This window comes from Triticum urartu, chromosome 3A (assembly GCF_056163025.1).
Source record: "Triticum urartu cultivar PI428250 chromosome 3A, HENAU_Tu73, whole genome shotgun sequence".
In the NCBI taxonomy this organism is placed as follows: Eukaryota; Viridiplantae; Streptophyta; class Magnoliopsida; order Poales; family Poaceae; genus Triticum; species Triticum urartu.
In genome coordinates, this window is record NC_141875.1 from 149,254,049 (window position 1) to 149,279,208 (window position 25,160).

Consider the following 25,160-nt stretch of genomic DNA (forward strand, 5'->3'; position numbering starts at 1 on the left):
CCCCACAAAACTAGTCCTCCAACTTGACTGCTGTAACAAATTCATACAAAGCCAGCCCGAACTGCACACGTGGCGCGCCAGGTAGGCTTTGTCGGGCCCGATGCGTTTTTTACAAAAAAACCTCGCGCTTTAGCAATTTCGTAGAGCAGTCCATACCATACCTCCGACAGAAAACCCCCTGGTCGTCAGGCCCGATGCAAACCCCTTCCAAAACCTTTCCCTTCTCTTTCGCGCGTCCCCTGTTCCTCGTCATCTGCTCCTGCTCCTACGAGGCGACGCCGCCGTCGGCCTCATCAGCGCCATGGAGCCGCGGCGTAGGGAACCCGGCGAGTGGCCTCCTGAATACGGTAAGCACTCCTCTGCCTCCTCTGCCTCCTCTGCCTTCTCCTCTGCTTCCCCTGTTCCTGCCGGCGAGTGGTTAGGTTTTTTAGGCCGATCATGCCGATGTAGTGTGAATTCTGGGTCGATCTGCTCACTAGGGTTGGTTGTGTGCGTCCCCAGGGTTCGTAGGGGAAGTACTTTCCATGAGCTTGTCTAGGGTTTCTTGATGCTGATTTGGGGAATTCAGGGGGGTCAATCAAGGGCAATGTGAGGGGATTTGACCTAGGGTTTTGGGTAGCATACAGGGAAAGGGGGGTCCTTTAGGTCAGAGAGGAAAGGGGTCATGTGTTCATGTGATTTTATTGTTCAGATATTCAGAGATTATATGCTATTGTTGCACTGAACTGTAAATGCACTGTAAAGTGTGATGAAAGGGTGGTCTTTCAGTCGATATTTCAGTGAAAAAATGCTTACTTTCTCTGTTTGGCAAAAGTACAAGCTTTTTTGAGATGAAATTCAGCATTTTTACTATTGTTTTGTGATGAAAGGGTGGTCTTTTAGTTGATATTCAGTACATATTTCTCTTTGAAAATCATGTACAGATTCAGTTAGAGTTTGAGCACTGTACTTTGTCAGTTGAAACTATGATTCGGTTATAGTTGAATGTGTTGTGCACTGAAAATTTAATGTGTCAATTATTGCAGTGACAAATGGAGAAGCTAGCCAGTTTTTCTCAGTGGAGTTTGAGCACAATGGGATTTTGTTGGGGGAATGCATAGGAAGAGAAATGAAGTTCTCTTACATTGGGTGCAGTCATCAAGCTTTTGACTACTGTCATTCAGACACATGGTCACTGGGGATGATCAAGTATTGCTTGGCAAGGATGGACTATGACCCTACAGACCCTCAAATCAAGGTGTATTGGATTTTGCCAGATAAAGACTATGGTGATGGCCTGCTTTGTGTGGACAATCCAGATGTTATAGCTGCTATGGTGAGGTCCAGCAGAGAAGCGAAGACATTGGATTTGTTAGTTGATGAGGAGAACAAGATTCAGACCTTATATCCTGAAATCATACTAAAAGGATGCCCAACTGCAGATGGAAATGAGGATGAAGAAGAAGGAGAGGATGCAGATCATGATGCAGAGAATGCAGAGGAAGGAGAGGATGCAAAGGCAGATCATGATGCAGAGAATGCAATGGAAGGAGAGGATGCAGATGCAGACAATGCAGATAATGCACTTGAAAACAATGATGGAGAAGAAGAGTTGAATGAAACTGACTCAGACTTTTATGATAGTGACTATGATTGTGAAGATGGAGATGATGATTTGTTTGCTCAGAATGTGGACAAATCATTGAATGACAACAATGAAAAAGAGGAAGAGATATTTGAGGAGGAAGATCCACTGGATGATGATGAGCTCAACCTGTCAAAAGATGAGTTGGAGAAGTTGAAATATACATTCAGAACATTCAATGCAGAAATGGATATGAGCAACCCAATCTTCAGGGTTGGGCAAGTATTTGGAGAAATGAAAGAGCTAAGGGAAGCAGTCACTGCCTACACAGTCAAAAACAGAGTGAAAATCATTAAAGCTAGAAATGAGGCAGAGAGATTCATTGATGTGTGTCAACCTGATTGCCCTTGGAGGTTGAAAGTATCTAGAGACAATAGAACATGAAGCATTGTCATCAGAGAGTACAATGGAGAGCACACCTGTCAGAAAACATGGGATTCCAAGTGCTTGACAGTGAAGTACCTGACTGAGATATTTATGGATGAGTTCAGAGACAACAAGAGCATGGACTTGGGTACATTTGGAAGGAAAGTTCAGCGGAAGTTCAAGCTTAATCCAGTGAGAATGAAGCTTGGCAGGGCCAGGAGTGCTGCACTTAAGATCATACATGGTGATGAGAAAGCACAATACAGCCAGTTGTGGGACTATGGACAAGAACTGAGGAGAAGTAATCCAGGGAGCAAATTCATTGTTTGCACAACCAAAGTGAAGGAAATAGGTGACCTGCTTCCAAAAGATCACCTATCTTCACTATATTGGTCCTATGATGCTTGCAAGAGAGGTTTCCTGAGGGGGTGCAGGCCAATTCTATTTGTTGATGGCTGTCACCTGAAGAGCAAATACAAGGGTGTGCTGCTTACAGCTGTTGGGATTGATCCCAATGATTGCATATTTCCAATTGCAATGGGGATGGTGGAGGTGGAGTCAACTTACTCTTGGGAATGGTTTCTCACCACTTTGAAAAATGATTTGAACATCATTAACACCTCCCCTTTCACTATAATGAGTGACAAGCAAAAGGTGTGTTCCATTTGTCCAAACATGCTGATGTTGCATATTTCCATATGGCGCTGTTGTCTCACATGTTTATGAACTAATTTTGCAGGGTTTGATCAATGCTGTTGAGAAGATATGGCCAGATGCAGAACACAGATTTTGTGTTAGACATCTTTATCAAAACTTCCACCAGAAGTTCAAAGGAGAAACACTGAAGAATATGTTGTGGGCCATTGCTAGGTCAACTAATATGGACAAGTGGACCTTGAACAGAGAGAAGCTGAGGGCACAGAACTTGGAGGCATATAATTGGTTGGATGGCAAGCCCCCCAACCAGTGGGTGAAAGCATACTTCAGAGATTTCCCCAAGTGTGACATCTTGCTGAACAACATGTCAGAGGTGTACAACAGGTAAACTTCAGTTAGTTCACTTTTGTAGCAAACAAGTTCAGTTATGTTTAACACAATCTTGCAGTGTCACTGAGTTCTGACAACACTTTACTATGTCTCTCTTGCAGCTACATCTTGGATGCAAGAGAACTGTGTGTTATATCAATGCTAGAATGCATAACACATAAAATTACTGTGAGGCATGACAGAAAGTACAAAGAAGCTTCAGAAAAGTGGATTGGACTTATCTGCCCCAAGATTAGGAAGAAACTGGACAAGAATGCAGAGTACTCAGGTAACTACTTTCCAACACATTCAGGACTTGGCATTTATGGTGTTGAATCAGGCAACAACAAGTATGTTGTGGATATTCCAGCAAGAACTTGTGATTGCAAAAAATTTCAATTGGATGGCATCCCTTGCAATCATGTGATTGCCTGTTGTAGAGCTGATAGGATTGACCCTGAAACATTGGTTCACAAGTGCTATAGCATAGAAAACTATCTAAAGGCATATGGGCACAACATCATGCCTATGAGGGACAGGAAAAGCTGGGAAAAGATGAATGGCATTCCCATCCACCCTCCAGTCTTCACAAAGAAAATGGGCAAGCCAGCAAAGAACAGGAGAAAGACACCAGAAGAGAAGAAGAAGAAAGATGGAACTGTTTACATCAACAAAAAAGGAGTGGCAATGCATTGCTCAGTGTGTGGTAGTGCTGACCACAACAAGAGAGGACATGCCAAGTTTATGAGGCAACAAGAAGCTCAATTAGAAGATGATGATGAAGTTGGAGATCCTTCAATTCTGCAGGTTAAATCAGTGATTTCAGTTAACTGTTTTCCTCTGAATTAGGACTTTGAACAGTGATTTCAGTTAACTGCATTTAAGTTCAGTTATGTTACTAACATGATTTTTTTTCTGACTACAGGATATTATGCCAACAAGAATTGATCCTAGGCTTGATCCTATGAATGATAGAAGCAGTATGGTCTACACCATAGGCCAGGAGGTGCACTTTTAATATTACTGTCTTTCTCTGAATTTGTACCTGCATTTCATTTTCTCATTTATATGTTCCTGACATTTTGTGATCCTGCATAGGAGAGGGCATATGTGAGCACTTGGAATCCTCCTGGGCCACTTCCTGAAGAGTCTGCTTTTGTGGTGCAAGCTAGGGATTCTATCCCTCCCAGAAGAACCACAACCACAGCCACAACAAGTGTGAGGGGAAGAGGAAGAGGAAGGAAGAAAGCTGCAGTAGTACCACATCCAGATGAGCCAGGGTCAAGTGCAACTGGAGGAAGAGGAAGGAAGAAAGGAAAGACAGTGAGATCTGGCACTACAGAGAAAGGAGGATCTTCTGGGAGTAGAGCAATAGGCAGAGGAGTGGCTGGGAGGAGAGACAGGAGGGAAGCTAGCACTTATCCAGCATACAGGCTCATGTTTGGTGAAGATGGAGCAAGGGAGCCAATACCTGATCTCAATTTAACTGAAGAAATTCCAGTTTCTCAGAATGCACCTGGGTGTGACAGTTAGATGTCTGTTTAGTTCATAAATGAACTTCATGCTAAACTGTAGAAGTTCATGTCTGAACTTCATGGCAGCATTTTTGAGTGCAAGACATTTTTCATAATTTATATTTTGTGGCAATGACATTTAGAATTTTTTGGTGACAGACAATATACTTGAGTTGTTTCATAATGTCTGAACTCCTGAATTTTGTGCTGAATTTTATGTATTTGGTGAATGTATGAAGTAACTGAATATGGTGATGAAGCACATGTACTCCATTTTACTGAAATAACTGAATTTGGGTGAACTCCATTTATTGTGTGTGCTGGAGACGCCCAAAATTAAAAAATAAAAATAAAAACAAAAAAATGTTTGGCCTGGGTCTCGAACCCAGGACCTGTGGTTTGACAAGTAGGGTACAATGCCAGTGCGGTAAGAGTAGGAACTTGTTAGTGCTACATGGAGTAATCTACTTGTACTTCTCCATTTTCCTGAATTTTGCACCTCCACTTTTGCACTAACTGAATTTTGCACCTCCACTTTCCATGCCAGTGCGGATTTTTTTGAACTAACTGAATTTTGCACCTCCATCTACTTGTACTGCTCCATTTATTGTGTGCTGGAGATGCCCAAAATAAAAAAAATAAAAAAATGCTGGCCTGGGTCTCGAAGCCAAGACCTGTGGTTAGAGAAGTAGAGTGCAATGCCAGTGCGGTAAGAGTAGGAACTTGTTAGTGCTAGATGCACAAAGTTACTTGTACTCTTCACAGAGACGCCCACTCCATTCTAGACGGTTCGCGTTCCCACCCACCGCATTAATAAATCCATGCCCACCCACCGCTCCGCCCACCACTCACCACTCCGCTCCCCACTCACCACTCCCCACACACCGACCACGTCGCCTGCTCTCCCCACTCACCACCGCCGGCCACCGCCGCCATGGCGAACGTTGAGGGCTGGAAGCTCGCACTGGAGGATCTGGCCGACAACGACCAGTCCTTCCGCGCGCAGATTCGAGAAGTCTGCACCTGGTTCCCCACCCCGAAGATGATGCGCATGCATGCGCGCGGGTTGGCCAAGCAGCTGACGGACGGCGAGAAGGCCCGTGCCTTCCCCACAGGACTCGCAGTGCCGCCGCCGTCCTTCCTCGTCTGGGCAATGCGTGAGGGTACGCTCAGCGTGGATCCGTACCAGCGAGCTAGGTGGTGGATGTACCGCTCCACCACCTCTCTGGCCCCGGTCCCCCTCGACGACGAACCTGCGAACGTCGTCGGCGTCGTGCTCGCGCAGCCTGCTCCAGTCGACCCTACGGACTACGCCTCTGACGATGACCTGACAGAGGCTGTTGTCATCAGTGACGACGGCACGGATGCGGACGAGGTTGTGCTCGTTGCGCCGGTCGCCAGAGAGGGTGGCAGAAACATGCCCATCGACGTCGAGCTCCTGCCGGACGTCGAGCTCCTGCCAGAAGAGGTGAAGGTTGAACAAGAAGAAGAGGTGAAGGAGCCAGAGCAAAACAAGAAGAAGGCGCCGCTGAAGAAAGAGGTGAAGAAGGTGCGCCGCTCCATCCGCCTGCAACAGCTCAAGAACTGAAGAAGATGCAGAAGAGGTGCAGAAGAGTAGTTAGGTATGCTGATCTATATGTTGGCATATAAGTTATCTATTTTGAGCAGTCCATGTTGAACTGCTGTATCTGTTGGCATATATGTTGGCAATCTGGTGTTGAAGTGCTGTTGAACTGCATGTTCTCTGCCCATGTGTGTCTGCTGTTGAACTGTAGGTTGTCTGCTTATGTTGTGCCCATGTGCACACATCCTAAAATAGAATGTACTATGTCGGTGTACTAGAGTAGGGGTACCCTAGTATCCCGAACTTGTGCACGGGCAGTCGCAGCATCCCGCGGCAAGGCTTGCCGGGTGACCGCCAAGATCCTCCGTGGTTCCTCTGGAGCCATTCAAGAACAAAGTGTCCAAGTCAAGAAGACAAGACCCCGGCAAGAGGAGCTTGCCGGGAAGGCCACTCAAGGCATTTCAAGGAACTTGCCGCGGCGCACCACGCGTTCCGGCAAGACCCGGTGAGCGACAAGCTCCTGGACGCGACAAGACAACGACCGCGGCAAGGCGCTTGCCGCGGCAAGCCACCTCTCCGCGCCCGCGCTCCAGCACATCCACCAACGTGTCGCTCTGGGGCCCTTCCAGGCATACGTGGCGGAAGGCTGTACAGCTAGGGACGTGCGGTGGCAAGCGGCACTGGCAAGATCGCCATCGTGGCGAACGGTGGCGTCCCTGGCGGTCCCTTTTCGCACTGTTTAGGCGACACAGACGGGCATTTAAGACCCTTGTCCCCTGCCGTCAGGGTTAGGTATGATACACTGTAGCAGGTAGTTGTGCCTACCACAGCACCTTTCCATTTTTGCCCTTTACCTCTGTTGCCACCTGTCGGTAGCCCCTTGAGCATATAAAAGGAGGCCCGTGTGCAACGTAGAGGGGGGTTAGCCAGTTGGAACACTCACGCTCGGTCTTGCTAGCCGCTGGTGTGTACTGTAGCACTCCGCGCTCCCGAGCTAGAAATCAATACAAACCATAAAGCAGGAGTAGGGTTTTACGCATCCGTGCGGCCCGAACCTGGGTAAATCGCTCGCGTGCCTTGCCTCGATTTGCTCTTTGCACGACCTCCGCCCCTGCCGAACCGAAAGGGATCCGGTCCGCCGGTCCCATAGGTGTTCGTGGATCAGTACCCCGGCATCTTTGGCGTGCCAGGTAGGGGGCGTCGAAGTTATGTGAACCAGATCCGGCGTTCTCGCAAGCTAGATCTTCATCATCTTCATCAACATGCCGCCGAAGAAGAAGGTTTCGGAGGCAGCTGCTCCGTCCGCGCCGAGCCCACCATCGCCAGAGCAAACGGCTGATGGGGCAGGCGCCGGCGGAAGAACGCGCGTCAACGACGGAGCTCACGGTGCTGCCAGGTCCAAGGACAAGGCTGCGCTGCCCACCGGCGGCGTAGCCGGTTCTCACAACGACCGGGCGCACTCCAAGACCTCGGCGTCCGTACATGCACCGCGCCCGTCTTAGGAGGCGCGGGACCGGCAGCGTCATGGTACTCATGGTACCATGCGCTCGCTAGATCAGGATCGAGCTGGTGGATCTCGGAGCGCTCAAGACCACCATGTACGCCAACATGCTGGCACGAGCGAGGCACGGTCGCCTGGACGGGATACTGCTCCTTCTAACGTAGTTAGAAGTCCGAGCATATCCCGCTCCTCGCACCGTTCGCCACCGCCACCCGCCACTGCAGCAGAAGCTTTGGCGCGAGCTCAGCTGCTCCTAGACTACCCTCCAACGGCGGACAAGATCGACGACTGGAGGGCCACCATCCAGAGTCTCATCGGCTTCGCCAACGGCGACTCTCCACGGCGGCCGAGCACGTCTCAGCCGCGGCAAGCCAGCCAGGCACGAGCCGGAGACGACAAGACTGGTGGGGGTGCAACTACTGTGCACTCTCCGCCCCGAAGGCCAAGATCGCCGACTCGCCGGTTCCACCTCGACAGCGACTCCACCGCGTCGCCAGATCCGCGAGCTCGTCGCGATCAGCGCCAAATTCTTCAAGAACGACAACAAGAAGACGCTCGTACTCGCATCGAGCGTCGAAGAGAAGCGCGACGTCAATCAGACCAGCGCGCTGGGCCCTCTGTTGACATACATGCGCCAGGGGAACCAGGCGACTTGCCGTACGCGGTAGGTTGCCCTGCGTTCACTCGTGAGCTGCGGCAAGTCCAGTGGCCCAGCACGAAGAATTTCAAACCAGATGTACCAGAGAAGTACGACGACAAGTCGCATCCGTCGGAGTTCCTCAGCATCTACACCATCGCGGTACAGGCTGCTGGGGGGCGGGACGACAAGATCCTTGCCAACTACTTCCCGTTGGTACTCAAGCCCAACGTCAGGTCCTGGCTCATGCACTTGCCGGACAACTCCATATCCTCTTGGGCAAATCTATGCCATCAGTTTGTCGGCACCTTTACAGGCGGCCACAAACCTCATGGCCAAGAGAGTGACCTCCATCTGCTCGTCCAGAAGGAAGGAGAGCCCCTGCGCAAGTACATTCAGAGGTTCAGCCGTGTACAGTACAACATCCCAGACGTCCACCCCGCCGCGGTCATCAGCGCGTTTCATCAGAACGTGCGTAACCGCGGGATGCGGGAGGAGATGGCGATGTGTAGGATCAGAGACGTCAGTGAGCTATATGCCCTGGCCGACAAGTGTGCACGCGCTGAGGAAGGGAGGAGACTCCCCGGAGAGAAGACGGGAGCAGAAGGATCTGACAGTGAGGATATTGCCCCGGCAAAGAAAAACCGGCGGCGGAACAGCAAGAAGAAAGGCAAAGAGGTGCTAGTCGTTGAGCAGCCCGGCAACGAAGGTGGCGCCAAGAAGGCCAAAGTTGGTAGTTCCGGTAAGGAGATTGCCGCGTGCGCCAACTGCCAGGCTGTGGCAGCCGCCGACAAGCAGGACGGCTCCGACAAGCAATACTGCAAGATTCACCGCACCAAGGGCCATGACCTCCAGAGCTGCAAAAAGGTCGAGCAGCTTGTCCAGCAGCAAAAGGCTGAGTACGAGCGGCGAGACAAGGAGAGGGCCCAAGGTGGCGCTGCAGAATCTGGCAAGAAGCGCGCTGGCCGAGGAGGACGCCGCGGTAAGGCCAAGCAGCGGCAAGGAGACAGACCTCCCCGCGGCCGCGACAACGATGAAGACGACGACGGCGACAAAGACATGGATGATGTTGAGACCAGTGAGCAGGAGTTTCAGAAAGCCACAGAGGTCTTGTGCGTTGACGGTGGTGCTTCTCTGTATACCTCGCACCGCCAACTCAAACAGTGGGTGCGGGAAGTTAATGCAGCAGAACCACCTATCGAATCACGCAAGCTTCTGAAGTGGTCCAGCACGCCTATCATCTTCGACATTGAGGATCACCCTGATCGCACAACTGCGGTCGGGTGTTTGCCGATGTTGGTATCACCAACTATCCGCAACCTCAAAGTCACCAAGATGCTAGTTGACGGCGGGGCCGGCTTAAACCTGATCTCCTCCGCTGTACTCCAAAAACTCCAAATCCCTGACAGCGAGCTCGAAGAGACCGGCACATTCCAAGGAATCAATCCGGGAAGGAGCAAGCCGAAGGGGAAGGTCACGCTGCCGGTAACATTTGGCAGCGAGCTAAACTTTAGGACTGAGAATGTCACATTCGACGTTGCCGATATTCCATTGCCTTACAATGGGATACTTGGCCGTCCAGCACTCGCCAAGTTCATGGCAGCCTCTCACTACGCATATAACATGCTGAAGATGCCAGGCCCGATAAGCGTCATTTCTGTCCCCGGTGACAAGAAGGATGCTCTTATCTGTGTCGACAAGATCTACCGGGAAGCAGCAGCCACGGCAGATCGCAATCCACTTGCCGCTGAAGCTCCCGGGGGGAAGAAGACCAAGTCCGGCAAGAGTTCTGATGCTCACTCCGGCAAGCGCACCTCTTCGGAGTGCTGCGCTGTCGTCGAGGACGCACCATCGAGCTCCACCGGCAAGTGCAAGAAGACGATGGCAGCTCTGCCAGAGACAAAGAAGGTATCCGCCAAGGAGGACGGCACTGGTGGTACCTTCACCATCAGTGCCACGCTCGACCCTAAATAGGAAAGTGCGCTCGTTGCTTTCCTGCGGGCGAATGTCGACGTGTTTGCATGGCAGCCGTCTAACATCCCCGGTGTTCCCAGGAAAGTGATTGAGCACCACCTTGCCGTTAGTCCCCATGCGCGGCCCGTCAAGCAGAAAGTCAGGAAGCAGGCAGTGGAGCGCCAAGAATTCATTGCAGAAGAGATCAAGAAACTGGAAGCAGCAGGCCTTGTCAGAGGAGTGCTCCATCCCACGTGGTTGGCCAATCCTGTAGTCGTGCGCAAGGCAAACGGGAAATGGAGACTTTGTATCGATTTTACCGATGTTAACAAAGCTTGTCCCAAAGACCCATTTCCTTTGCCGTGCATTGACCAGATTGTTGACTCCACCGCCGGATGTGATTTGCTTTCATTTCTTGATGCATACTCAGGATATCATCAGATCTTCATGGCAGAAGAGGATGAGGAGAAGACCGCATTTATTACTCCATGTGGCACGTACTGTTTCATACGGATGCCTTTCGGATTAAAAAATGCTGGTACGACATTTGCAAGAGTAGTCCATGTTGCTCTTGAGCCACAAATACACAGAAATGTGGAAGCCTACATGGATGATATAGTGGTCAAGAGCAAGGACAGAGCAACCCTGATTCAAGATTTAGACGAGACCCTTGCAAATCTGCGCAAGATCAGCCTCAAGCTCAACCCAGAGAAGTGTGTGTTTGGAGTTCCCTCCGGCAAGCTTCTCGGGTTCTTCGTGTCTCAGCGGGGAATTGAAGCCGATCCCGACAAGATCAAGGCCATTGAGCAGATTGAAGCACCAAAGCGCGTCAAGGATGTACAGAAACTTGCCGGTTGCGTGGCTGCTCTCAGCAGGTTTATCTCTCGGTCTGCTGAGCGCGCCCTGCCGTTTTTCAAATTATTGAAAAAGGCAGGTCCAATGAAATGGACTCCGGAAGTGGAGGCTGCGCTGCAAGACCTGAAGAGATACCTGTCCTCCCCTCCAATACTTGTCGCACCTAAGCCACAAGAGAAGTTGCTACTATACATAGCGGCAACCAATCAAGTGGTTAGTGCTGCGTTAGTAGCAGAGAGGGAGGCAGATGATGAGCCAGCAACCGCGGCAAGCGCATACAGCGACAAGCAGGGAGCTTCCCCGACAAGCTCTGGTCCCGACAAAGATGGATCTGCGCAGATACACGACGAGATACACAAGAAGATGGTGCAGCGCCCAGTTTACTTTGTCAGTTCCCTTCTGCAGGGGGCTAGGTCAAGGTACTCTGGTGTGCAGAAATTGCTTTTCGGCCTTCTCATGGCCTCAAGAAAGCTGCGCCATTACTTCCAAGCACATGAGATCACCGTTGTCACTCGCTTTCCGTTGAAGAGGATACTGCAGAATCCAGAAGCGACAGGCAGGATTGTTGAGTGGGCACTAGAACTGTCAAGCTTTGGCCTCAAGTTTGAAAGCACTTCAACTATCCAGAGCAGAGCATTGGCAGAATTCATAGCAGAATGGACGCCAACACCAGATGAAGAAATTCCAGAAACGAGCATCCCCGACAAGGAAGCAAGCAAAGAGTGGCTGATGTACTTTGATGGTGCCTTTTCGCTGCAAGGCGCCGGCGCTGGCGTGCTGCTTGTCGCACCCACCGGTGAGCACCTCAAGTACGTAGTCCAGATGCACTTCCCTAAGGAGAAAGAAACGAACAATACTGCAGAATATGAGGGCTTGCTTGCCGGTCTCCGGATCGCGGCAGACCTTGGGATCAAGAAGCTCATTGTCAGGGGTGACTCACAGCTTGTCGTCCGCCAAGTAAACAAGAGTTATCAGAGTCCGTTGATGGAAGCTTACGTCGACGAAGTGAGAAAGCTAGAAGAACACTTTGACGGCCTACAAATGGAGCATGTTCCAAGAGCTCAGAACGCCATTGCAGATGGCCTGTCAAAGTGTGCCGCACTTAAGTTACCTGTGGAACCAAGGATCTTTGTGCTCAAGCTGACTCAGCCGTCCGTAACGCCATCAGCTGGACAGAGCAAGAAGAGGAAGTTGGTTTCTGGTGACTATTTGCCGGCAGAGCTTCCCGAAGCCGCCGCCAAGAAGGTCCCCAAGATCAACGCCAAGAGTGCTGAGGAGCAGTCTGCTCCGGCAGACCCTAGGGTTTGTTCCGTTGAAGCAGGAGCTCCCGACAAGTTTTGCTCCGGCAAGCTTGCCGGGGAACATCACGCTCCGGCAGAGCCGCAGGTTCTTGCCGTAGAAGTGGATATTCCCGCAGCAGTCTCCAAGATCAACACCAAGAGCGCTGAGGAGCAAGATGCTCCGGCAAGCCCTAGGGTTTGTTCCGTTGAAGCAGAAGCTCCCGACAAGTTTTGCTCCGGCAAGCTTGACGGGGAACGTCAAGCTCCGGCAGAGCTGCAGGTTCTTGCCGTGGAAGCGGATGTTCCCGCAGCAGCAGATTTGCCTTTAGTCCTTGTTGTCGAGTCACAAGCTCCAGCATGGGCACAGCAGATTGTCCATTTCCTTCAGACAGGAGGACTTCCCGAAGAGCAAGAAGAAGCGGAGAGAGTAGCCCGGCAGTCAAGTATGTACCAGTTTGTCGACAAGACACTATACAGAAGAAGACTCAACGGTGTGAAATTGAAGTGTATTCCCCGGGAAGATGGACAAAAGCTGTTGGCAGAAATACATGGAGGCATATGTGGTCACCACATTGGCGCAAGAGCACTTGTCGGTAAAGCTTTCCGGCAAGGTTTCTTCTGGCCAACAGCCCTCCAGGATGCAACTGCACAAGTAACCAAGTGTGAAGCGTGTCAGTTTCATTCCAAGCAGATACACCAACCAGCTCAATCTCTCCAGACGATCCCTTTATCCTGGCCATTTTCGGTCTGGGGGCTCGACATCCTTGGCCCCTTCCCCCGAGCTGTCGGGGGCTTTGAGTACTTGTACGTTTCAATCGACAAGTTCACAAAGTGGCCGGAAGTGGAACCAGTGAGGAAGGTGACAGCACAGTCAGCAGTCAAGTTCTTCAGGTCGATTGTTTGCCGCTTCGGGATCCCTAACAGGATAATCACCGACAACGGCACGCAATTTACGAGCCGCACCTTCATGCAGTACGTCCAAGATCTTGGCGCCAAGGTCTGCTTCGCTTCTGTTGCTCACCCGAGAAGCAACGGTCAAGCGGAGAGGGCAAATGCTGAAGTGCTGCGCGGGCTCAAGACCAGAACTTTCGACAGGCTGCACAAGTGCGGAAGAAACTGGATCGACGAGCTGCCGGTGGTTCTTTGGTCGATCAGAACGACGCCAAATCGAGCCACTGGACAGACACCTTTTGCTCTAGTCTATGGAGCAGAGGCAGTTATCCCCACGGAACTCATATACGGGTCACATCGAGTGCTCGCTTATGATGAGCTCGAGCAAGAGCGGCTGCGACAAGATGACGCGCTGCTCCTTGAGGAAGACCGTCTTCAGGCTGCTGTGCGAGCTGCTCGCTACCAGCAAGCTTTGCGCCGCTACCATAGCCGCAAAGTTAACGCCAGAAGTCTCGAGGAAGGCGACCTTGTTCTTCGGCGCGTTCAGTCCGCCAAGAATTCCAACAAGTTGACACCGAAGTGGGAAGGCCCTTATCGGGTGAAACGAGTCACTAGGTCTGGCGCTGTCCGCCTTGAGACCGAAGATGGCATTCCGGTGAGCAACTCCTGGAACATTGAGCATCTTCGTAAGTTTTACCCGTAAGGCGCGGTTGTCGGAACCTGTTCCGGCAACCACCTTTTGTACAAGTCTTGCCGCTGTTGCATGTAATCCTTTGTACAAAGCCGGGCGCAGATCCCGTGCATAAGTAAAGCTCATGTGCTCCGCACATTTTGTCAATTTTATGCTTTCTATTTTTTGGCATATATGATCTGACACTTTGTGCAGCACCTACCCCACGGTAAGCAATAACGAGCCATAAAGCTCCATATCTGTATTGTCTCTTCTTCCTTTTGAAAGCAAGGTTCCCCTCGCCCACAAGTTTACCGGGGGGGGGGGGGGAAGGAGAAGACGATGGTATGGACCAGGCGCCGTTCAAGAAAGTTTCGCTTTGCCGGGAAGCAGACAACAGAAAAGCTAAGTTGCCAAAGTTTGAGTAATCAAATTTTTTAAAATTTTAAGTTATCTCCCTTGAACGACCGCACTTTGTATGGAAAACATGTGCGCGGAGGAACCAACTCGCAGCTAGTGGCGCCATTACTTTGTTTCGAGTCCGCTCAACAACTTAAGTGAGCCGCTAGCGCCCTTACTTTGTTTCGAGTCGTGAGCTGCTAGTGCCCTTACCTTGTTTCGAGTTCGCTCAACAACTTAAGTGAGCTGCAACTAGTCACGACAAGGTTTCTTGCCGGTAGCGGCACCACCAGCAGGCTGCTGACGTCCCGCACTCAGTGCTCGCGGCTCTGATGCCTGCACCGGCAAGTTCCCTAAAAGCGTAGGGTAAAAAGCATACAAAGTAAAGAGTCAAGTAAAGGGAATAACATTGCAATGACTGCCTAGAATAAAGTTATATTACAAGGATAACTTGTCGCGGCCCTAATAGTCTGTTTTTATAACATGTCAAACAGCGACAAGGAAAGAAGAAATGGGCGGCCTAATCTACGCGATCGCCTTCGACCCTCTTAATCCCGCTCACCTTGTCCACAATGGGTGCGACAAGGGCCTTGAGCTCCTCCAGATCAGCCTCTGGCGGCAAGGACCTGAGGATGTTGGTGAGGCGGAGGCCCGGATTGTGGAAGGCCACCTTCATCAACACTTTCTCGAGGGCTCCTGCACAAATCTCGCGCGACTCGTCAGCTAGTTGCCTGGGGATCCTCTCTCGGAGTCGCTGAAGGGCTGTCGCCACGCCCTTGAAGAACAGGACGAGCTTGGCGCTGGGCTGGAGGTTGTCGTCGGAGGGATACCCAAAATCTCCCATCCCCAGCTGCACCAACTCCCTGTCAATATCTGTGGCAGCATCCACCAGACTCTCCGTCCAATGCTCCACAATCTCTTTGAAGGCGTTCTGGGTGGCGGCAACGCTCTCCAGCAGCGCCTTGTCGGCCTTGATCTCTTCCTTCAAGGCCGCCTCCCGCTTCTTGGCGCCGTCCAGCGTCTTGGTCAAAGCGGTCAGCTTCAACTCAAAACTCGCGTTGGAGTCCTTGGCGGCGCTGAGCTCTTTGCCCTTCTCGGCAAGTTCGGCTTCTAGCTGCGCCACCTTCGTCTTCAGTTCCTCCTTGGCGGCCTCGGTGGCGGCGGCGGCGTCTTCTGCTTATTTGAGGGCTTCGCCGAGTTTTCCCTCGCGCACGGCAAGCTCCTCCTCATGGGCATCGAGGTTGACCTTCCGCTGCGCCAGCTCGCCCTCCTCTGCGGCTAGCTTCACAGCGGCAAGTCGTTGCCGCTCTTCGGCTTCGGCCTTCTCAAGGAGGAAGGCCTTCCGCGCTTCAGCGAGCTGCTCCCGCTCCTCCGCCAGGGATCGGAGGGCTTCCCGGTGGAAACCCCCGAGCTCTTCCGCGCGCTTTTCAATGTCTGCTCCCGCCTTCGCGACAAGCGCCTCGCGGGATTCCAGCTTGGCTTGTCGCGCGCGGTAGAGCGACATCAACCTGCGCAGCAGCCGCTCTTCTTCAGGCCCGTTGCTGCTGCTGCTTGGCGCGTCGACCAGCTTCAGCCCCGCGGAGGCGAGCACTTCTCCGTCGAAGACCTCCCCCTCGACCGGCGCTCTGGAGCTTGATGCCCAGGGAAGATTGATGAAGACGTCGTCGCCGACCTTCAAATAAACGCCCGGCTGGGGCTCCTTGGAACTTGGCGCTGCGGCTTCGGCGGATGGGTCGGCGGTCGGCGTAGCGCCTGGCGCTCCTGCGGCCTCTGGGCCGTCAGTACGATCGCCAGATTCCTCGCCAGTTGCTGCGGCGTCAGCCTTGGCGGCCTCTGCGCCGGTGGCGTCTCCAGCACCGGCTGCTTCGTCGGCGGCGACCTCTATCTCCATCTGCTCCACAGCAGATGGATCTGACGGCCGGAAAAGGGGAGAAGAGTCAAACAGAATCCAGCAGAAACCCATAAAGATCAAGAAAAGAAGGATCCAAGAGAAGTTTTGAAGCAAGGGGAGTACCTGCACCAGGCTCTGCGGTCGTGGTCTCCGTCGTCGGGGGGCCGCTGGCGCTGTCCCTCGCCGGAGAACCCTCCCTTGCCGGAGACTTCTCCCTCACCGGGAAGCCTTCCCTTGACGAAGAATTCTCCCTTGTCGGGGGATTCTCCCTTGGCTCCTGGTGGGGCTGCTCGGCTCCTACACAAGTCAACAAGCAGATATCAGCAAAGACAAGTACCCATGCACGCCTCGCCGCGGAAAATAATTCACACACTTACGTTGGGGGCTGCCATGGAGGAAAGTCGCCGGCTCCGGCAAGGTTGTCTGGGGCGCGCCACCTGTTGTCGCAGTGGGCTCGTCCTCGATGATGATCACCGGGGCCTTAGCTCTCTTTGCCGCTCTCTGGGCCAGAGTCCTAAAGAGGAACAGATTCAGGGAAAAGCAAGTGAGAAACAAGACCAACATCAAGAGTTGAAGAAATGCAAGTACAACAAGAGAAGCTTACTCTTCTTCTTCTTCCTCGTTGGAGCTTAACGTGGAGAAGTCGAAGCCTGGCGCGCGCCTGGCGCGAGGAGACGGAGGAGAAGCTTCCCTTGGCCGCTTGGCGGGAGCAGTGGCGGCGGTCCGAGACGACCCCGCTCCGGCTGTCGGCGCGACGTGAGTAGCGGCAGGGACTGAAGCGGTGGTCCGGCTAGACTCCGCTCCAGTTGTCGTCGTAGCATGAGGCGCTCCCGCGGCAACGGTGTTTGCCGTGGTCGAGCGTGTCACGCGGCGTGGCGACTGTTGGCCCACTTGCCGCTCCGCCACATCACCAACCTTGCGGAGACGCCTTCTTGGTGGGGATGGAGGCTCTGCTTCTGGTGGGCTGTCTGAAGACGAGGTGGAAGAAGAGTTGATTTGCAACGAGCCGCTCGTGTCCTTGGCGTGCTCGCTCGGCTCGGTGTCTTGCCCGGCAAGCCCCTTCTTGCCGGCAGGCTCCCCTCGCTCGGCACGGCTTGCCGCTTCTGCTGCATCGGCCTCCTCCACAGTGAACCCGAACTCGCCCGCGGCTGCAACTGCCGCTGCCTCCTCCAGCCTAGTGGCGATGAGCGCCATCTCCGCATCCGTGGTGTCGCGGGTGAGGCCGTCCTTCTCGTCGAGGCGGATTGGCACTTCCACCAAGTCGTCGAAGAATTGCTGCACGACCTCGTCTGCAGGCTCCTGCCAAGTTGGCACAATCCCGTGCGAGTCGCACTCCGGCATCATTGCACGGATGCGGTCGAGCGCGGAATTGTTGCACAAAGGCACGACGCCCCCCGGCAACCTGAACACCTCGGGATGCTGGGGGTCATATTTGAACAGCTCCTGCAACATCGTGTTGAGCTCCAGGACTGTGAAGTTGTAATTGAGGCCTGGCCGCAGCCTCATGATGTCTGCCGCGTTCTTGAACTCCCAAGTGGGCCTCCCCAGTTCCTGCAGGGGGCGATGCGGCGGCGAAGGAAGTCTGCGCCAACAGCGCCAACAGTAAGCCCGGCAAGCCTCAGGCGCAGGATCCTGGTGACGGCAATCTTCAGCCTGGCGTCCTCCGGAGCCATGTCACTCCAATCGCTGCCGCGTGCTACTGGGGTTCGGCGTCGGACGGTAAATGGCTGCGGGCTCTCCTCGTCAATCCAGCACCAATCAGCTCTCCACTCCTCCCACTTGCCGTGGAATTCTCCCTCCAGATAGGTCTCTTTCTTGCCGGGCCTTGAGATCCAGGCAATCCCGCCGGATAGAGGCTCTCCTCTCTCTACTCGGGGTATGAAAAAGTGGCGGAAGAGGGCTACGTTGGGAAGGACTCCGACAAAGTTTTCGCAGAGGTGTGCGAAAACTGCCATTGTCAGGACGGCGTTGGGGGTGAAGTCAAGGAGATGGAATCCATAGGTGTTCATGATGTCGCAGAAGAAATCAGAGAAGGGCGGGCAGAGCCCGCAATAGAAGAACAATGCGAAGAAGGGGTACCCATTCGGAGCCTTCTTCCAAGCGGCGGCGGGGAGAACCTTTGTGCGCGGATGCGCGCGCGTCTCCGCCGACCAGAACAGATAGTAGTTCTCCCTCAGCTCCTTCGCGCCGAGCTTGGGGGGGAAACGGACCGCTCCTTCCGCAGCGCCGCGAGCCACTGCGCCTCGGTCGTCTTCACGGTCTTCCCCTTGTCGGCTTTTGGAGCCATGGCGGAAGTAGTGGAGGAGGTCGACGGCGTTGGTGGTGCTAGTGGCGATGGGGGGCGGAGCGCTGCTCTCTCTCTCAGCTTTGGGGAGGCAAGGGAGCGGCGGAGATTTCTGAGATTGGGAACGGCAACGGGCGAGTAGGCCAACTGCCCCTGTTTCCCCTGCTTATAAAGGGGGAGGGGCGGACGTTCCGCATTTCCGAATAAAGAAACCCCCACGACCTCTCCCACGACGCCGCATTCAACGCGTGCCGTTCGGGGAGGGCGCGGTGGATACAGAGTGAGATATGGCGTAACCTAGGCCGCGCGTGCCCGTGCCCTGTTTTGGGCCTGGCCCAACAGCGCTCGGCACCGTGTATGGCCCAGGCCCGGGGGCTCCTGTCGGTGTACTAGAGTAGGGGTACCCTAGTATTCCGAACTTGTGCACGGGCAGTCGCAGCATCCCGCGGCAAGGCTTGCCGGGTGACCGCCAAGATCCTCCGTGGTTCCTCTGGAGCCATTCAAGAACAAAGTGTCCAAGTCAAGAAGACAAGACCCCGGCAAGAGGAGCTTGCCGGGAAGGCCACTCAAGGCATTTCAAGGAACTTGCCGCGGCGCACCACGCGTTCCGGCAAGACCCGGTGAGCGACAAGCTCCCGGACGCGACAAGACAACGACCGCGGCAAGGCGCTTGCCGCGGCAAGCCACCTCTCCGCGCCCGCGCTCCAGCACATTCACCAACGTGTCGCTCTGGGGCCCTTCCAGGCGTACGTGGCGGAAGGCTGTACAGCTAGGGACGTGCGGTGGCAAGCGGCACTGGCAAGATCGCCATCGTGGCGAACGGTGGCGTCCCTGGCGGTCCCTTTTCGCACTGTTTAGGCGACACAGACGGGCATTTAAGACCCTTGTCCCCTGCCGTCAGGGTTAGGTATGATACACTGTAGCAGATAGCTGTGCCTACCACAGCACCTTTCCATTTTTGCCCTTTACCTCCGTTGCCACCTGTCGGTAGCCCCTTGAGCATATAAAAGGAGGCCCGTGTGCAACGTAGAGGGGGGTTAGCCAGTTGGAACACTCACGCTCGGTCTTGCTAGCCGCTGGTGTGTACTGTAGCACTCCGCGCTCCCGAGCTAGAAATCAATACAAACCATAAAGCAGGAGTAGGGTTTTACGCATCCGTGCAGCCCGAACCTGGGTAAATCGCTCGCGTGCCTCGCCTCGATTTGCTCTTTGCACGACCTCCGCCCCCGCCGAACCGAAAGGGATCCGGTCCGCCGGTCCCATAGGTGTTCGTGGATCAGTACCCCGGCATACTAGGTGCTCACTTTGTGCCAAATATGCCAAGTTGTACTACCTGAAGATCCCTGGGCCCCTTCGAAATGGTTAACTTAACTGAAATTTGCACTGTTAAGTTAACTGAATTTTGCTTAAGTTAACTGAATTTTGCTTAAGTTAACTGAATTTTCATGTGAAATAAGAGAATCATTGATTTCAATTAAGTAAACAAGCTACTGATTTCATGTGAAATAAGAGAATTTTGCAACAGAATTTTTCAGTTAAGTAAAGTGGCCACTGATTTCATGTCAAATAAGAGAATTTTCAGTTAAGTACACAGAAATGAGTACAAGCCACAGATTTCATTTCAAGCCACTGATTCCAGTTTGGAATGTTTACAACACTGAACATAGATAATAGGTAGCCACTGATTTCATATAATCAGTACAAGTAGCAACTGATAACAAATAGTTTCACCTCTCAAATCATGCCAAATACTAAATTACCTAACTTACTACACAAAACCTCTTATCACTAGTGCTATAACACCATACAACAGTGCAGAGCAGCAGACCAAACAGGCTAACCAAATTTCCCTCCTATCCCTAGTTCTGATCTCCTTCTTGTGCTTCATGATCATGGCCTTCCTTTCTTCCTTCAGCCTCATAATTTCAGCATCCTTGTCAAACACAAATTTCTGAAGAGCCACATTCTCTTCAGCAAGTTTGCCAATCACCTGCCTAGGTCTCCCCTGCCATTCCTTGTCCACCCACTTCAGATAAGCACATGTATCATAACCCTGCAAAACAAACCAATTTGTTCAGTACAACAATTTGGTCACATCAACCTCTAACAACTACAGATAAACAACACACTTTTGTAAACAAAAGTTGGGCACTTGACTAACCTCACGAGGACAAACAAGAAATCTACGACCATAGTCATATCCATCAGAGCAAACTCTTCTCGCAGGTTTCAGTAAGTGGCAACAATGGTCACTTTTGTCAGTGCCATTGAAAGCAGCATCAGGAGACGAAAGAGGTATACCCCAGTCAAATTCGGGTAGGTTTTCAGCCTCCTACCATGGCCATCAAATCAAATGTTAGCATCAGGAAGCTCAAATTCATGGGCATCCGAAGCAAATCGGCGAGGGGAATGGGGACACGCACCTTGCAGAAATCGACATCCATGTAGCGCACCTCTCCGGTGATTTTCGCCCAAGGCTCACCGTCCTTCGTCATGTCGGCACCGGCGAGGTCACATCCATTGAGCGGGAGAGGGTGGCTTGAGGACGACGACGCCCCTGCTCCACGGCGTCCTGCCTGCTGCTTCCCGCTCATCTCGACAGGGCGTCGGAGACGGCTGCCGGCGGAGAGGGCGGCCGACAGGGCGTCGGAGGGGAAGGCGAAGACGGCTGGCGGCGGAGAGGGCGACGGCAAAGGGGAGGAGCTAGGGATTTACGAATGGGGAATCGTTGCAGAGAGAGAGGGCGAGGGGGCTTTTTGTAAAATACAAAGAGTGCGAGGGGGCTTTTGTAAAAGTAAGGCGTGTGCCAAAATCCAGCGTGGCATGCCAAATGTCGCATCCACAGCTGCTTTGTATGAATTTGTTACAGCAGTCAAGTTGGAGGACTAGTTTTGTGGGGTTTTTTAGTTTGTGTATGAAACTGTTCCCACCCCTACAAGTTTATGTACCAATAGTGGTATTAACTCACGTATTAAACCCATTAACAATCGCTACAAGGGAACCCTAAAAAAAACAATCGCTACAAGGGCGCATGAAAGGCTATGCCACGTGTCTTTTACTGTGCGGAAAGGGGAAAAGTTAAAAATGCGTCTCCCTGTCTCTCTCGTTCCTCCCCAACTACGCCTCGGCGTACACTTAAAAAAAAACTAGGGTTGCCGCCGCCGCCGCCGCCCCATTGTTCCTCTGGCACTGCCCACCGGAGAGGGATGACCGTGGGAGGAGCAGCCACGCAAGGTGGAGCCCTCGTCACGATGAAGCAGCGGGAAGAGGAGCCCCACCCAGATGAGTTCCTCCACGTCGCCCATGGACGGTCCTTCTTCCCTGGAGACGCCCAGGGCTGACGGATGTTGCTTGTCGTCAGCCCAGGGCCCGGTTGGCCGGAGCAGTCGGAGAGGAGTGGCAGGCTCGCCGTCGCCATCGCCGGTAGGAGCGCCAGGCCCATCTTCCTCGCATCGGCCGGGCTGTTCGCGCGGCGGGGGTGGAGTTCGTGCGAGGCGGATGTTCGCCGATCTGTTCCTGCGAGCCCTTGGTTACCTGTGCTGCCTTATTTCCTAGGTGCCGCCATCCTAGCAAGCACGGCCACGCCGGCGTCTTCTCTGGTGCTACCGGCAAGCAATCGACCACGCCGCTGCCAAGCCTCTGGCGCTCCCTGGTAGCCATCCCTACATCTCTCTGGTACAACCGTCCCCTTCCCTCTCCTCTAGTATGGATCGAATTTGGCCATAGATACTTGGACTGTAGATAATTTCCAGATTTGTGAGCATTGATGCTTGTGCTTTCTTGTTCATGTTCTGGTGAGGAAGAAGGGAAAACGCTGGAGCCAATAGATGTTTAGTGGGACTATGTTCTGAATTGACAAAGCTAAAGGAATCACATGCCATCTATCTCTCAAATTGGTTATTTGGACGGTGAGATTAGCTTGTTTTGACAATTTTTCTCAATGCAAGGAAGGAAACAGAATATGGGGATTGCAACTATGGAATGGGGATTAGATATTCTTGACAGAGAGGCATAGATTTCTAATGTCAGTCTTTGATAGAGTTCACATATGACTGCAGTTTTTACATCTATGGAATTGTGATTGGATATTCTTGAGTATCCAGTTCTTCACTGTTAATTGAATATATATTGGAAGTCAAATTTCTAGTACAAGTTAAAGTGTGATAGGGAACTGCTTAACAACATTATAAACTGTTGAACCAAAAGCACTTCACTGAAAGAGCCAGAGTATGCTTATCAATTTATTGTCCGCCTCACAGTGGTTGTATTTAGGTTACTTTTTTGCCCTGAGTTTCAGCATTGACTCATTGTTTGCATATGTGATCAGATTTCCATTCTTCTTTTAGGCAACAGATAGGTTTATTGATATGGCTCGTATGCAAGCTCCTGCGGAAGTGAATCTCAATTTGCCAGTATGAAAAATTACGCTTGTGCGGCATATGCTCATTTGCTATCAGATGGTTACAGCTTAAGGCATGCTATCAAACACGCAAGATGGAGTTGAAACTGTTCGTCTTTGCCTAGCAGCATCAGAATTACAATTTAGCTGTATCTCAGGTAACAAACATATTGCATGGTAAAGCATTAATGCCACTGGGCAGATAGTATCTGAAGATTGGGTTATTCCAAGAAGACAAAAAACATCACTGATAGTTTATTAAAACAAGTGTCGTGCCCTTTCTTTTTTGCAGGTCACAAAATGCTTTGGATAGCGTATGTACTCATGTCAGTTGCATTCCATGTCTTTTTTCTCGTCTATTTTATTTGGATCAGGAGATGGAAAATTAAGGTAACCATTCTCGGTGTCGTCACTATCATCCTCACATCGAGATGTCTCCAACAATGCCGCCATAATTGTCCCTCGTGTTGTCATTGTCATCCTGATAGGCAGCTCGAATGCTTGGTTAGAGGATCCCAGGTTCCTCTCTCCCTCTCCCTATCTTTCTCTCATCAAAATTCATTTTCAGTCTCGAAATGATATATATCATAAAGTCATGCATTACTAGGGGAGAGCTCTTCTAGGCCTGGGGAAATAATACACACATGACAATCTTAACCTATTTGAGAATTCAAGAATTGTTAACATTTCTAAAAGATACATGTTCTTTGTCAACTGGAACATAAAAAAATAAAGATATGCGCTCAGTCAGTCAAAGTAAAGAAAGACAAACATAAATGAATTTTATGTTTTGCTCTGTTATATGCATTCCGTCAGTTACTATGTTTTATAAAAGTTGCGCCTAAAATTGGAGTGCATCGCTAAAACTGATCATTTTAAAGAGCAGAATGAATTTTAATCTGCAAAACTCCACCTATTTTTTACTATCATCTTAAATGCAAAGTCAAATGCCACTAGCATTTGATCAAACGAATGAAGCTGTGTAACTCAATATACCAATGTTAAAAGTGACCAAACACCTGATTGTAAAATGACACATGTACATCTAGCTCTTTATTCTATCACTTTGATTTCTGGAAGCCACTAAGTCTGCACATTCTATTTCAGGTGCAAGGCAAACCGCCATCTTCTCTCTCACTGTTCATCGTCTCTAGACGCACCGCCGTCGACATCAGCTACCGCCTATACATATGATCCATGTATCATCTTTAGTATCTCTCATGCTCAGGAGAGGCAGAGGTCACCCAGCTAGCTCGTGCAGGTATCATATCAGTCTACCATATATATACACACAGCTAGCTCATGATCTGGGCATCTTCTCAGCTGGCTATTTTTGGTTGGTTCATGATTAGCTCGCGTTGTTCTAGCTCGATACCCAGTAAGCATAATCCAACACATTGGAGTGTGCATCTTAAATAGATGGATATTACTCAACAGCAACCAACACTTGTATTGTCTAAAATTACCTACTGTTTTTAATAATGAAAGGATCAAAAGGCATTAAGCCTTGGTCAGTAGATCTCTTAAGTTTCAGATGTGGATGGAATGTTTCTCTCTAGACTACATGTTTAGTTAATTTTGGGCCAAATTTTCTTTTGGTTGTTGCTAACACTTGCGAATTGTTTCATCACCAAGGGCGATGGAGATATGCAAGCACATTAGCTGATGAGAGGATGTACTAAATGTTATGCAGAAACCAAATGAATAACTTTTCTTGCTCATCCCTATATCATGTTCTCAGTCTTGTATCTTCTGATCAGCTAAGTCATTTTGGCTTGTGATCTTTTTTCCATTCAGTCAGTCTCAATCTCATCTTGGCATATACATAAGAAAGAAGAAGCCAAGAGCATGTGAAATGTATCTGTACATGTCTGCCACATAATTCTAGCTTTTATTTGCTCCGCGAAAATAGTTGCACGGGAGGCGTAATGAGATGCTTCAGCAAGAAAAGTGTGCCACAAGCACGCACTTGGCGGGCCCCAGCCACTTGTAGGTTAGGGCACGCCTCCTTTCTCCTTCGTTTCTAGGTACCGTGTATAGCTTGAGAGACAAGTTGAGTTGATGTTGTGCATCCTTTGTACCTATACATGTGCACTTGCACGTGAGCAATGAATTGAGTCACATCCAATCCAACCTTTTCTAATAACATGGTATTAGTTTTCGTTTTCTCTCATGCGATCTAAACTTCTGCTCCACGCCGCCGCCGCACCTTGCCGTCGCTGCCTCTTTCCTTCTCACCGCAGCCGCCGCCCTCTTGCCGTTGCAGCCTCTCTCCCTACAAACGTCGCCACCATACCTTGCCGCCG

The 25,160-nt window shown here is 51.5% G+C and overlaps 3 protein-coding genes and 1 long non-coding RNA gene across 9 annotated transcripts; 3 read left to right on the forward strand and 1 right to left on the reverse strand.

Moving 5' to 3' along the window:
- The first annotated feature begins 1,180 nt into the window (after positions 1 to 1,180).
- Positions 1,181 to 2,008, forward strand: LOC147978993 (uncharacterized). The gene has a single exon (XM_087514977.1). The coding sequence runs from the start codon at positions 1,181 to 1,183 to the stop codon at positions 2,006 to 2,008; it is 828 nt and encodes a 275-aa protein (XP_087371103.1).
- A 120-nt stretch (positions 2,009 to 2,128) lies between these two features.
- Positions 2,129 to 4,549, forward strand: LOC147978994 (uncharacterized). The gene is made up of 5 exons (XM_087514978.1): positions 2,129 to 2,644; positions 2,730 to 3,031; positions 3,139 to 3,823; positions 3,942 to 4,022; positions 4,115 to 4,549. The coding sequence occupies exons 1-5, from the start codon at positions 2,129 to 2,131 to the stop codon at positions 4,547 to 4,549; spliced, it is 2,019 nt and encodes a 672-aa protein (XP_087371104.1).
- A 15,674-nt stretch (positions 4,550 to 20,223) lies between these two features.
- On the reverse strand, positions 20,224 to 21,049 carry LOC147978995 (uncharacterized). The gene is made up of 3 exons (XM_087516695.1): positions 20,879 to 21,049; positions 20,617 to 20,787; positions 20,224 to 20,508 (listed from the first exon to the last, which is right to left on the reverse strand). The coding sequence occupies exons 1-3, from the start codon at positions 21,047 to 21,049 to the stop codon at positions 20,224 to 20,226; spliced, it is 627 nt and encodes a 208-aa protein (XP_087372821.1).
- A 489-nt stretch (positions 21,050 to 21,538) lies between these two features.
- Positions 21,539 to 24,115, forward strand: LOC125543362 (uncharacterized). Of its 6 annotated transcripts, XR_015618442.1 has the most exons (5): positions 21,546 to 22,130; positions 22,259 to 22,363; positions 22,802 to 23,012; positions 23,147 to 23,373; positions 23,962 to 24,115. It is a non-coding gene; the product is annotated as an uncharacterized LOC125543362 (long non-coding RNA). The 6 variants fall into 6 exon arrangements; XR_015618443.1 differs by having other exon boundaries at positions 21,539 to 22,107; positions 22,259 to 23,012; XR_015618440.1 differs by having other exon boundaries at positions 21,540 to 22,130; positions 22,259 to 23,012.
- The last annotated feature ends 1,045 nt before the right edge of the window (positions 24,116 to 25,160 follow it).